Below are 15042 nucleotides of genomic sequence, written 5' to 3' on the forward strand. Positions count from 1 at the left end.
ATGCTGGAGAGGCTGTGGAGAAAGGGGAACCCTCCTACACTGCTGGTGGGAATGCCGTTTGGTACAGCCACTATGGAAAACAGTGTGGAGATTCCTCAAAAGACTAGGAATAGACTTACCATATGACCCAGGAATCCCACTCCTGGGCTTGTACCCAGAAGGAAATCTACTTCAGGATGACACCTGCACCCCAATGTTCATAGCAGCACTATTTACAATAGCCAAAACATGGAAACAACCTAAATGTCCGTCAACAGGTGACTGGATAAAGAAGAGGTGGTATATTTATACAATGGAATACTACTCAGCCATAAAAACCGACAACATAATGCCATTTGCAGCAACATGGATGCTCCTAGAGAATGTCATTCTAAGTGAAGTAAGCCAGAAAGAGAAAGAAAAATACCATATGAGATCGCTCATATGTGGAATCTAAAGACTCATGGACCGAGAATACAGACTTGTGGTTACCAGGGGGGTAGAGGGTGGGAAGGGATAGACTGGGATTTCAAAATTGTAGAATAGATAAACAAGATTACACTGTATAGCACAGGGAAATATACACAAAATGTTATGATAAATCACAGAGAAAAAAATGTGACAATGAGTGTGTATATGTCCATGAATGACTGAAAACTTGTGCTGAACACTGGAATTTGACACAACATTGTAAAATGATTATAAATCAATAAAAAATGTTAAAAAAAAAACTACACAGTGAAATGGATGATGTGGGAAGCCATTCTAGTATTTAATACAGTTCCCAAGTTAATGTAACTAGAAGTTGACTGTCAACAAGCCAAGGTTTTTATTTCAGTGAGTCCTAAACTTTCAATAGAATTCTTTTTGCTCTGGGTTAAATGGTGGAGATCCCTCTCTCAGATGTAACACCCTATCCTTTTTTTTGAAGTGCAACTGAGGAGAGTCTGACTGGCAAGAAGCATGGTCTTTGGACAATTTTTTTAAAAGGCTGAAAATTCCTCAGAAATAGACTACTACTTAAGTGGATGCTCCTGTTGAAAAATAAGAATCAAGTCTCTTATATGTAACTTGGGAATTAACAGTGCATCTCTACAGTGGCAGGGACATCAAGTCTGGTCACACTTCTCAGAATCATCAAAACAGCATTAGCATTGGTCAGCCAAAGGCATCCTCCCAAGCTGCTGGTCCTGAAGAAGTGTGTGCTCATTCTACACGCACTGACTGAGGCAGACTTCATTAAGAAAAAACAGACTTGGATTTAAGTTCATTGGAAAAGTCTTTCACAACTGCGGGTCACACCGACCTTTACCTTTATTCCACAGCTCTTGATTTCAGGGGATTCTTTCCAGCAGTGAACTCTTTTAAGAATGTAGCATGATCTACGTGTACCAGAACTGTTAAAGAGAAATGGAAATCAACGAATAATGTGTAATGTGAAATAGCCATCATACATGTTAACTTCATGAATTTAGTGCCATTTCAATATCATTTTATTGAATGTATTATATCTTTATTATTAAAGCTAGATAATTTGGGCAAGTAAGTTCCATAATTTTGTGGAAAATCTGCATATATTGCTGGCTTGTCAAGTTCAATGAAAAATTCTCACACAGGCATGTGTAAAAAGCCAAATTTTGCTATCAACAATTTAAACAAAATTTTAAAATACAGTGTGGCATTCAATTTAATCTGCTTACTATTGTTCATTGCCTTTCAATTATAATTGGTAGAATGACAAATCTGGAAGGCAAAAATTCTTAATCTAGTTTAAAAAAGAAAATTTAAGCAATCTGAATCAGCCTTGCCAAGTCTGGAGAATCAGTCTGTTAGCAAGTGGTGTGTATAAATAATCAAAGATGCCAGTAAAATACAACTTGGTAAACAGGCATTAGCTATTTAATAAGTACAATATATACATAAAATTCTCTTGAAAAGCTTCATTTTATACAGAAACATATTTACAAAATGAACAGTGTAATCAAACTAAAGATTATCTGTACAATGCACACGTATAATATGAACTTTGGAAGATAAACAAGTTTCATCATAGTCAAAATGGACAGCCATATGCATTTTAAAAAAGAATTTCATTCAAGAAGAAAAATACATCTTTAATATACAGTTATATTTTTCATTTATTTTCCTGAAAATTCTGTTTGAATTCTTTTTTGATTATCTTCTCTTGGTCAGCCTTGAAAAATTTCAGGTTTCTAGTGCCACCAACTGGTGCTAAAAATGAATGATCTTAGTGTCGAAAAAGAATTTTGTTTTAAAAAGGTTATTGGAAGACAGGCCTACTGGAGTCAACATTCATAAGGCAAATTAATAGTACTGAATAACAACATGATTGATAAAAATATTTTCACCAGGGTAGCATATCTAACATTTATAATATTAATGGTTTCTAACACTTTTTTCCTTCTACTGGTAGGTATATCTTGGTCTAAAATTATACATAAAAATCTTTAGAAAACAATATACTGCAAAACAAAGTTTGGGAATACACATGATAACATGATTAGAGTCAGCGTTATGAGCATCAGGTAGGCAATAATTTACTAAAATGGCAAAAATTGAAAGCCTTTTTATGGTCTTTGGATATTTCTTCCCCTTCTTCTTAAAGAATAAACATCTAACTGTGAAAAAAAGCAAGGAAATATGCAGAATCACCATGAAAACAGCAATCTGCTCTCAGCATACCTCAGCAAGGATTCATCACCCAACGCTTCATGCCAGAGTGAGACTTCTGGTCACCTACTTGTACAAGTGAATGAACCCTCTTCTGACAGGGGCTGACTGTGAGCTGCAAAGGCTCAAAGAGCTGCTCCTACTGCCTCACAGCTGTTTTCAGTAGAGCACAAGCGCCATGAGGACAGGAACTGCCCTGTCTGGTCTGGTCACCAGAAGAGTGATGATCTCCTGCATAGTGCCTGAAAGCACAGGTTTTCAATAAATGTGTTATTACACGAATAAATAACATGTTGGGAGCCTGATAAAATTTAATTTCAAGATAAACTGCTTTAAACGGTAATGGATAGTTTAAAAAAAAAAACAATGGTAGAGTTCAAACTCATTCTTCTGCCCAAATCCAACATTTTCAATCCTTGTAACTCAATAGCTTAAAGTCTGAAGTGGTATGGGGAAAAGGGAGTCACAGTGAGTATTCATTTTAAAGTTAAAACCTAGGGAAGTGTATACCTACACACACACAAATCATCTCCTGCTCGAAGAAACCAAAATAGTGCTAACTAAACAAAACAGTATTTGATGTGTTCAATTAATAATCAACGCATAAAACAAAACTTCCCCCAGATCTCAAGTTTATCCAGACCATTTTCCTTTTCTAGACACCCCATTCTTCTCTCCATATGTTCAAAATAGTAAGGGTAGAAGGTCCTCTAAATGCATATATCAGAATCTGTTTGTGAATCAGTTTACAGACAGATCAGATAAATGCACATTTTATACACACTTTGCTCAGTCCTGATCCGTACACAAAAGGATACAGTAGAAAGTAAAAGAACAAAAGGAAAATAAAGCATTTTCTTCAAAAGTCTTTCATAGTTTCTTGCAGTTATGTGGGGAAAAGCAACAATAAGTCAAAATATGGTTTATAATAGCTTTCTTCCCAAATTGTTTTACCATCAAACTTCTCTGAATGCTAGCACAAATGTTAATTTGGAATGTTTCATTTTCTTATGTAATATATGTATACAAAAATGAATGCGTTTTTTTTTAAGTGTATAGATATAGGACACTATGGATCTGATCACTATTCGGTCTCCATTACTACATTTTGTGTCTTGGAGGAAAAAAACAAATACTGTAGTGCATGAATCACATAGGAAGCTGTAGCAATTTAGTTACGCTGGCTACTCTAAGTAGTCTTTAAGAGTATCAACAGTATGTCAAAAACAACTAGGAAAATAATTTAGATTTGATTGCACTTACCCTCTTATTAGTCTATTTTGATAAATTATTACTGGTAAAAAGAACAAGACATTATGGTATGACTAAAACTTTTTACAGCTATTTTAAATATAAAATGTTTCTGAATTTATATTTCCATTTTGAACTGAAAAGATTTTGTTTTTGGATGAAAATATGTAACTCAATATACAGAAAAAATAAGACACTACATTGAATCATCTAATCCTTAGTAAATGATCTTTTTAAACAATGTTAAGTTGATTTTAAAAAAAAGTTAAAACACATTAAAGGGACATTGCCACCATAAGCCCAGCCCAACTTTTAGAGCCATATAATTCTTTAAAGGCATTTAATCCAACACCCCAAAGCTTACTTCTCTTAAGGGGAGAAAAAAGGATGCCAAAATCCAAAACGAAAATTATGGCTTGCTGCAACATCTGTGTATGTGCCAAGGTATCATAATAGAAATGATCTCTGATTATATTCAGGAATGATCTGAATATAATGAAATGTGAAAAGCCACACACAGAAACTATAATAGGTGAGAAATTACAAGAGGCAAGAAAAAAATTCAATGACAGAAATACTGAAACTATGACTGGCAACATTTGAGCGCACATCGTAAATAAGTATTGCAAAAATCCAACAGGATAAATTTGGCTCTATAATTCCTTTGGTTACGGAGATGTAATTATTTTGTGTTTTAAATAACATACTGAAACATCATCATATCTGGGGACTGTAAGTTCACTCCACTATGATATATAATTATACCAACAGTAAAAGATTGTGGCAAATGAAATGGTTAACAGTGCCATATGCTGGATTCTCTTGGGAACTGGTTCTTCATAAATATCTTAAATTCATCTTTATACTTGATGTCAGTAAAACTAAAGTATTTCAGTTTCAAAGAATTCCTTATTCATCTCTCTGTTCTAATGACTAACCCATTTCATATTTCGAAATATAACTGAAGTCCACAGGAATTTTCTAAATGAGCAGGTTATTTAAAAATCATAATTTATGTAATGTAAGACTTTTAAAAACTCCACTATCAACTCAATTTGAATCTGAAAAAAAAATGTGACTAGCACAAATAAGGAAACTTGATAGAGATACAATGTCTGATCATTGCTAGTTACCAAAAGCTAGCTTTCCTATTAGCTTCCATTAAAACAAAAAGATTTAAGAACTCAGTAGCATCCCTAACACACAAGGAAATGTTGTATTAGAATGTCAAAACGAAGGTTTTTATCATTTCTCTAGTCTTCTTCATGTTGGAGAAACAGCATATTACTGAATGATTAACACCCATCCTTTCATGCATAATTTTAGAAAGCAAAATCATTTTTGACATTATATATTTTAAAGGGAAGAAATGTGGAGAAGAAGTTTTCAAAAGCCCTTGTAGTAATGTTCAGCACTTCATATGATTATGAGCAAATTAAGTTGCTCGGATTCAATGACAGGCTGTCACCACACAAAAACAAATTTCATCAAAGCTTACACTTTTACAGTATAAACAGCAATGCATTTGTATTGTAAAAGGTACTTTTTTACACAGATGAAGCAAAACAAGTTTTTTACTGGCTGACACACAAAGCAGGGAGAAGTTTCCAACAATACTAGACAGTGGCACCTGCTCCTTGTGTGGCTTTTTTCTGTTTACTGAGCAAGAGCTTTGTATTAGGTTTTCTTCGTTCTCTGTTCTAGTTCATGCTGGTGTTTAATAAGACGTTCTATTTCTGTTCCAAGTGTTTGCAGATTTTCCTTTAACAATTGGGAAAAAGGGAAAAGAAAACAGAACTACTAAGTATAATAAGTAAAAAGATTCGGTTTGAACTAGTTTTGCGTAAATTTTGAACTGAAAGAGTGATGACTAGTCATATGCCATGTGAGAGAAACTAGGCACACAGCTGTTTTCAGTAAAGTAGCCCCACACATTTCAGAGTCATACTTAATCTTTTTACTGAAGCTACAGCCAATTTTAGTGCATAAAATTATTATTAGATTAAAAAATTGTTTTTTAAATTCATTACTAACCATAAAGGCCCAAATAGCACAAATAGAATAGCTGGGTCAGATAATAGCTGAGAAAAATAAAATAAAGCTAGAAAATACATTAGAAAATAAATGCCCCAATCTAAAAAATGTCTCAGGAATCAATCACAACTAACTGCAGTATGTGTCAAAGGCCACCCACTGCGAAGTAAACAACTCAGCTTAGTGTCTATCCAACAGCTAAACTGATTTTTTTTAACTATATCTTTCTTTCCTTGATAATTTAAAAAACTGTACTTTTCAAAAAGAGAAAAACACAAAATTTTCTCTATGGGAAAAATGGCTACCTTGCATTTTAGAAGTAGTTCATTCATGCGCTAAAATCAAACTATGAAAGGGGCACCATTTTTGCCATGTTTATTGGTTGGTAAATGAATGAGAAATACAAATACCTTCAAAGTAATATTTTTTAGTAACGTATCCTCCAAAACAGCCTGTAATTTTCGGTTGATCTCCAAAGAAAGTTCCAATGTTAATCCACTATCAGCTGGGTGGGATGTGTATAAAGATGCCATGATGCCACCCCGTCTACTTAAATGGACTTTGTTAAAATCAGATGCCTCTGAAGAAAGTGTGCCTGATTCTTCTCGTAAAATGTAACTCTGAATTATTCTGCAAAATAAAATACTATCAGTTATGTAATTGTAGAATTTAAAAAAACACTGTAATTTGCAAGAATCAATGAATCATAGCATAAAATAATTTGCCTCCTAGGTTAATAGCAGAACTATATTAACAATAAAGAAATTTTCCTTATTCAGATGGTTTCTTAATCTCATTTTTGTTCTAGCATGGTATTTTAAAAAGAAAGTATATACATTGCTTTTCTATTTTTTTCCTTATTACTTTAAATCAAAATATAGGAGCAATTTCTTTAGTGCTCCAGTTTCAGTTAATATTTTTAATTTCCCGGTCATTAAACTTAGAACCATATTTTATACTTTTTTTTTTTAATAAAGTCATGGGTAAACTTTTCTCTATGTCTAAATTTCAAAATTTTTAAAAGTAATGGGTAAAGATCCACAATAAAAAAAAAAAAAACCCAAAAAAACCTCTGACTTAAATGAATATGGTATTTTGAGAGGAATTTGGCCCAGCACAGCTTCTGGAGTCAAACAGAGCTGGGTTTGCATCTCCAGCTCTCAAGTCTGTCACCTGTAGGATGAGTTGACTCTGGAACATTTAGTAATTTGACCTGAGCCCCCGTTAACTAACCTGCCAAATTAGAGAACTCATTCTCTCCCTGAGTAGATGTAAGAAATCAGTAAGATATTGTTAAGCCATCAGCACAGCGCCTTGTGTTTGGCAGGTGCCCAGTAACACCTCACTGTGTCCTACCCAACAGGAATGGTAATCTACAAACTCAGTGTCTCTTAGAACCACCATCTTGAAAATGAAAAGCTAAGTAGAACACTACCTATTTTTAAGTTATTTTAATATCTTAAAAAAAAATTAACACCTATTGACTTTATATCATCTTAAAGGAAAAACCTGTGTTTTCTTTCATCTCTGTATTTCCAAAACCTAGAACATAAATAAGTGATCAATAAAAGATTGGAAACTGAATGACTGTAAATTTAAGAATTATTTTTTGAAAGATAGGCTCTTGGTATGATTAATTTTGAACACAGTAACTTAACCACATGAATAATGGTATTTTGAACACAGGTTACATTACCATAGTAATACATACTTTGTTTTTTTCCTAATTTCTTCCACCAATTGTTTGATATGATCCTCCATAAACTCTATCTTTTCATTTTTCCGAGCATGTGCCTTCTGCAGCCTTACTATCCTCTCTATCAGCATGGCCTTGTCTACTTCTGGAAAGTTATCCACAGCTACTGACGACCCTGTATTTTCTGGAGATCGATCTTCTGCACTGCTTCGAGCATTAAGGGACCCTGAAGACAAAAAAATCAGTTTATTATACTCAGTCTGGACATATCACTATATATTATTTTTCATATATTATTTCTTCTAGTATTGTTTCAAATATTCACTCTAATAGAGTTGGGCACAGAATGCAACACATGTCATACCTGACCTGAGTTCATGTTTCTGAATACACTGATGATGGAAGTACCAAAAAGGTCTATTATGTCTCTCAGCAAACAGGATGAGCAAGTGGCAACAGAGAAACAAGAAACTCAAGATAAAGTCAGAAAAACAAGTCTGAACTGAGACCAAAATTAAACTGAGACAGACAAGGACAAAGACAGAAGACAGAATATAGCCAGTGGTTTAATCTCTGGAGCCAGCCTCCCCAGATCCAAATCCCATTTTCCTGCTTTCCAGCTGTGTGACTTTGGACAAGTTATTTATCTTTCTGCATCCTGGTCACTTCGTCTTAAAATGGGAGTCATAATATTATTTGCCTTACAGACAAATACCTTCATTTAAATGAATTAATGTATCTGAAGTGCTTTTCCAACCCGGTTTTGTAGATTTAAGACAAGTTATATGTCTTATCCAAGGTCATACACTAATAAATGGCAGAGCTGGGATCTAGATAACTATGCGTAATCTCAAGCACATGTTCTTTCGACTACATAAATTTCCCACTATTTAATAGTTGATAACATTTTCCCCCTAACGTGCAACTCCTGGGAGGCAGTGTGGTGTAGTGGTATGCAGATGCTAGAGTCTGAGAGTTCTGCTACTATGGATTTTGGGCAAGTCGTGGAACCACTCTAAACCTTAAGTTTCCCCATCTGTAAAGTGGGAATTACTTCGCATGACTGTCCTTCAAACATACCTGGAATGATATGTTTGAAGAATTTAGCATGGTTCCTGGCATTCCAAAAATGATACATATGCTGATATTTTGCTAATTATTTTCACAATGCTATCAATCATAATTTTATAGACTATTAATTTTTGCTTTAGACCACAGACATATTTACCATGAGAAAAGCAAAAAGATTAAAAATATATACGTGTGTATATATATATATATCTATATATAAATCTGATACACACACGATCATTTCACTAGCTCTCAGGAGTTAAAAGTAATATAAAAGGAAAAAAAAGGACCATACTACACCAAATCTCTCTACATAGATGAACACAAATCTGAATTAAAAAATGGAAAGGGAAATTGTTGCAGGAAATAAAGAAGCTGGTAAGGAAAAAGGAGTTAAGGAGACAGATGATACAGAACCCCATGACAAACTTGAAATTTTATGTAATAATGAGAACTTAAGAAACACTTAACTGGATATGTTTTTTATAATTATGTACAACTACTGCCTTTTACAATTCAAAATTAAAGAAAAATATATCAATACTTTTTAAAACAAAAAATGCTATTTCTTTTTATAATCAATCCCCCCAAAAAATTATAAAACCATTAGTTTTTTACCTGATGAACTAGAACGACTTCCCATGCTGCTGACTTCTTTATCATAGCTTCCATTCTCAACCTGATCTAACTTTCTTCTTGCTACAGGAAAATGAAATGGATTACTTGAGACAACTATTATGACCATTTGCCCCCACTATCTCTGATTTTAATCACTAAAACCACTTAGGCCAAAACAGCATAAACAACAGAAGAAATTTCTTAAATACACAGACAGGAAGGCTGTAAGTGTCATTCATACAAATGACATCTAGAAATGTACAGGTCAAATACAAAATACATGGAAACAACATTATGATTAACAATTGACACTGGCATCACTTAGGTACACAGAACCTAACCTTTTGGATCCTGAAAGATTTACAAGAGCTCTTCAGTACCAGAAATTTCTCCCCAAATTTCCCTTCAATTATATCTATTAAAACACACTGAATTCTTATGGCAAATACCTGAACATATTCATATTAAGTAAATGCTAAGTCTCTTTTATTTTATTACTATATTTCACTCTATTTTAACACAAATAAAACAAAGGAGAATAGCAGAGAATAGGACGTCAGAATACATCTCTTATTCATCTTTGCATCCAAGCACATAGCACAGACTTTCAATAATTGTATAAATTTTTAAATGAAAGAAACTTGGGTTCCAGTTCTAGCTGCTAATTGTTGCATTCAGGTAGTTGATAACATTTCTGGGTCTCAGTTTCCCATAAGATTAAAGGTTAGGGGTCAGTGATCTCTAAGTCAGATGTCTACCAGATGGGTGCAAGTACCTTGATGCTACATAAAATAATTCAGATAGGGAAAAAACATTAGAACTTCTATTTATACTTATATTTAATCTGATCTTTTAAAATTTGTATTTTTCATTTTTTCTCATGTGCATAAAATAGAGTAACACATGTTTAAAATTTACAAATAGATAGCTATAAATTGGAGAACAAATGCTTAAATACTTCTTACTGACAGCAGTATGTGATCAACAAGGTCTAGACACTACTGCCTCAGTAAGGTTATTTCCCCAGTTCTTACATTTTGTGGTTATGCAAATAAATGTCTTCTGGCATAGAACATGCTATAAATTATTCATGGAACTGTAACAAGTTTAACTATTTGGTTTATGAACATTGATACATTAAAAGAACATACATCTCTCATCACTGTGGGAGCCACTGACAAAATATTTTTTTCTAAAACTCCTTAAAGATTAAAAGAAACAAAAGCATTCAAGGTCTAAGTATAGAAGAAATGTATATATACCCTGCTGAAGTTGTTTGGTAAGATCCTTGACACTAGAGGCATGTTTACGTCTTTGGGTTACTAAATCATCTTTTAGTTCTTCAACCTGGGTCCTCAATGCTTTAACTTCAGTTTGTCTACAAGTGAGTTCAGCCTGCAGAGCCTGGACTTCTTCTCTTCGCAGTTCTTCCTCTTTTAACAATCTACTTTCCTAAATATTAAGTAAGATAAAGAAAAAGATACCAACTTTAATATCTGTTTCTGTTATTGCTCACAGTTTAAAACCTTAAAAATATAAGCTCTTTAGTAATAAATTCTTCTATCATCGTTCCTTACCAGGTTTTGTTTACTGAGTTCCTCAAAGTCCTTATACAGTAACATAAGGGGATACATTAATACATCTGCCATTCTATACACGCAAAACAACATGAAATATAGGACTCTGTATTTTTGGACTACAGTCTCCAACTATTTTTATGAGTAACTTGAAGACACTCTCATAACTTGAAAATACTAAACCATTTTTAAACTATAAAAATATAGAAATTTAAAATCCCTTCAAAAAATTTATAGTAATTCCAGTTAGGAATGACAAAAATTCTGATTTCCTTACTTTCAAAAGTGAAATCCTTCTTCATAACGACGTTAGGAAGAAATTTTATTATAAATTACATAAGCTGAAAGGAAAAAAACTGACTTTTCTCACAGTATTTGAAATTATAAAAAAGTCAGTGGCAATTAAAAAAAAAGAGCTTAAATCAACTACCACTAGGTTTATGTTTTTAGGGAAATTTAATTTGTGCTTCTTGCTCTGTTGCTTTAAAAGTTAAATATACATTTATACTTACCAAATCAGTATTTGTCTGTTTCATGTGTTCACATTGGCTTTGTAACTGACTTTCACTACAGGAAAGTTTATCAAACTGTGACTGCAAAGAATTGGATTCAGACTGAAGTTGTGCATTCTTACTAGTGAGCTTTTCTGTAAATAGTAGTAGCTCAGATTCTCTTTTCCTACTGCCTTCGATGTCTTTTTGGAGGTCATTAATCAAAGAATTAAGACTTTCCACTTCTTCCTTCAAATTTTCAATTTCTTGTTTACCTCTAAAAAACAAAGTTTATATTTAAGAAAAAAGTTAAACTATTAAGAGACATTAAATTAATGGTTTGGGAATTTTCACTGAATGAAATGATTTCTAAAGGTACTTCTATTTTTTTATTCATCCAAATATTTATTTGGATTATTATGAATGCCTAATATATGCTAGGAACTAAGAGCTGGGAATATACGTAAGAGAGATTGCCATGGCCCTTGCTTTCAAAGAGCTTTTAATCACATACTGTGATAAAACACTTTTGTTGATGAAACATCAGGAAGTGTGATAAAACATTTTTGATGATAAAAGCACAGAGTGGGTCACCTAAGCTAATGTAAGTGATGCTTAAACTAATATTTAAAGTGAGGGTTAACAAACACTTCCTGTAAAAGGCCTAGGCAGTAAACAATGTAGGCTTCCGGGGCTTATGGCCTTCCTTGCAACTGATAACTCTGCCACTGTAGTGTGAAAGCAGCCACAGACAATACTTAAAGGAATGGCAGTGGCTGTGTTCCAAAAAATAGTTTACCGACAAGAAGAGACAGTGGGCTGGATTTGGCTCAGGGGCCACAGTTTGCTAATTCCTGAGCTAAGGGAAAAGCAAGCATGAGCGGCAGAACAGTATGTTCCAGGTAGAGGAAGCAGTACGTGCAAAGCTGGGAAGGGAACAAGAGAATGACCCCTTGTTGGTACTAACAAAGAGATACTCAATACTGATGAGGATAAGGACTGCACTATATCCTAACACTTAACACAGGGCTCAGCACATAGGAGACAATTATCGACATTTGTTAACCAACTATTGCTGAAACACAAGAGTGAAAAAGGAGAAGGCACAGAGGGAGAAGCAAGGTTACTAACGATCTTCCAAGCCACGTTACGACATCAGAACTCACTAGGCAATCCTTAAGATAATGGGAAATCACTGAAACGTTTTCAGATTTCCTTTTTTAAAAAGATTATGCTAACCACAGTGTAGGAAATGAACTAAAGGGGAAGTAGGCAAAACAAAAAAGTTTAGAAATAAATTAGGAGTTTGAGATTTGCAGATACCAACTACTATATATAAAATAGATAAACGACAAGTTTCTTCTGTATAGTACAGAGAACTATATTCAGTATCTTTTAATAGCCTATAATGAAAAATAATATGAAAAGGAATATGTGTGTGTGTGTGTGTGTGTATGTAACTGAACCATTATGCTGTATACCAGAAACTAACACAACATTGTAAACCAATCATATTTCAATTAAAAAAAAGAAAAACAGTTTGGAAGCTGTGACAGTTTTCCAGATGAGAGTTAATAATGGCTTGGACAATGGTAGCAGCAGTGGGGATATAAAAAGCAAATGGCCTTGAAAAATATTAAAGAGTTAGCATGAACAGTGTTTTGTGACTGGTTAGATGTGTGAGGGAAAGGACAGAGGAGCCAAGAATAACTCCCAGATTCCTGGGCTGGAAAATCATGTGGCTGTCACACTCACAGCTCATCTCAGGAACGTAAGAGAAGCATATTTGAAGGCGCGACAGATGAATCAGTTCTGGATATAAGTACGAGTTATCTTTGATACTTGTGCGCCTGGAGCTCAGGGAAAAGGCTTGACAGTAATAACTTGAAGGTCCTGCAACATACTACTGGAATAGTTAGGATCACCCAGGGGTATAATAAAATAAGAATAAAAGACAGCTTTATGACAGAAAGAGAAGGCTACCAAGGAGACTGAGAAAAAAATGGCCAGAAAGTGGGGAGGAACACCAGAACACCACAATGTAATGAAGCCAAAGGAACAGAGCATGTCAAGAAAGATAATGGGCTTAGTGGAATTCATACTGAAAATTCAAGGAAGGCTTCATCTGGGAAGTATCTGCTATATTTAAGGATGCTTTAGCAGTTCATAATTAATGTGGCAGAAGCTAGAATGAGATGGAGAGGAAAAGAAGAACAAAGACCATGAATAAACAGGATGATTCTATAAAGGCATTTATTTGGTTGTGAAGGAAAGGAGAAAGCAGATTATAGGAGTTTTGATGTTTTTAAGATCTAATAATATTTAAATGCAGAAAGGAAAAAGTCAGTAGAAAGAGGTAAGACATAAAGGATAAAAATGCAATAATTAAGGCCCCGAGAAGGCAGAAGAGCATGGAATCCACAGTAGAAGTAGGGATCACAATTTGACTCACAAAGAACAGGAGTATTTCTTCCATAATAACAGGACTGAAGATGCACGCAAGTTCATAGGACCGATAGCAAGAGGCTGAGAGAACTGTCACCTGACAGCTCCCACTTTTGCTATGAATTAAGAGGCAATCACCTGTCAAGAGTAAATAGCAAAGCGAGAGGGAAGATCAGAACTGAGAAGAAAGCAGTAAGGTTTGGAATAGATGCTAAGAAGATGGGGGAGAAGGCTCTGGCTAAGAACATATGGTAGGACTGGAGGTGCATTAGTATTCCCAGTTGAGGTTCTAACCATGAATTTATAGCAGCATCAATCTGGATGACAGTGCAGCCTTCTTTAGCAGCACTCAGCAGTTTGGATATTGGTAGGATACGAAAAAGATGATGTTTGGATCCACTCTGAATCCAGGCTCTGTCAGGTAATGTCATAAGGAGAGTTAGCTAAATGATTTTATGAGAAGTCAAGGAATAATGTCACCACCTGAACTCTAGCTACATACATGCAAAGATACAGATACAGATACATATCTACCTTTTGAAGAAAAACTAAGTGCTGTGTGTAAATAACAGAATTTGAAAGCTAAGGAATGGATTAAAAAAACTATAATCTATTCTGTCTTACAAATTACTACTGCCAACGTTTAGGGAATATAAACTTTGATTTTTAGAAGCTGTAATGGGAACTTTAAAGATAACCCAAAATAGCTCAAATGAAGACAGGAATTTAAATTTTCTATCTAGTAAAATGTAAAATTATTCTTATTTAATGCAATAATTGCATTTAAAAACAAACTTGAGATGGAATCAAAAAGCCTGTTGATTAGCACAAACAGAAGCTGCTCATTTTATACCTTTGATGCTGTTCCTGTAGCTGATCTGCAATCTTCACTTTGTCCAACAAATTCTGAATTTCAGCTTTTTGGCGATTAATAATTTCTTTATATTTTGATAATTCATCTTCTGTTCTTAATCGTTCATCTTCTAGACATTTTACCTATCAAATAATCATAACCAAGTTAAGCTACAAACAGTATTTTCTTGTTCCTTATTAACTATTTCAGATAGCAGTTATATGTTAATAATCTAAGCTGAATTCTGAAGCAATATTAATGTGAGGAAAATATAATGGGACGTTAATAGTCCTGTGTTTCAGTCTCAGATTTCTCATGATTTAGTCATGGGAGTTC

The 15042-nt window shown here is 34.0% G+C and overlaps 1 protein-coding gene across 2 annotated transcripts in view; it reads right to left on the reverse strand.

Annotated features, from left to right (window-relative positions):
* Positions 1–5401: 5401 nt before the first annotated feature.
* Positions 5402–15042, reverse strand: part of CCDC186 (coiled-coil domain containing 186) — a 39015-nt gene continuing 29374 nt past the window's right edge. For both annotated transcript variants that reach the window (XM_006200191.4, XM_072971924.1), the window contains 7 exons: positions 14707–14849; positions 11430–11685; positions 10603–10792; positions 9341–9421; positions 7667–7877; positions 6366–6585; positions 5402–5682 (listed from right to left, as the gene is read on the reverse strand). In XM_006200191.4, coding sequence (XP_006200253.2) covers positions 5599–5682; positions 6366–6585; positions 7667–7877; positions 9341–9421; positions 10603–10792; positions 11430–11685; positions 14707–14849 — 1185 coding nt within the window. In that variant the 3' untranslated portion in view covers positions 5402–5598. The remainder of the gene's footprint in view (positions 5683–6365; positions 6586–7666; positions 7878–9340; positions 9422–10602; positions 10793–11429; positions 11686–14706; positions 14850–15042) is intronic.

The sequence above is a fragment of the Vicugna pacos genome, chromosome 11, assembly GCF_048564905.1.
Source record: "Vicugna pacos chromosome 11, VicPac4, whole genome shotgun sequence".
NCBI lineage: Eukaryota > Metazoa > Chordata > Mammalia > Artiodactyla > Camelidae > Vicugna > Vicugna pacos.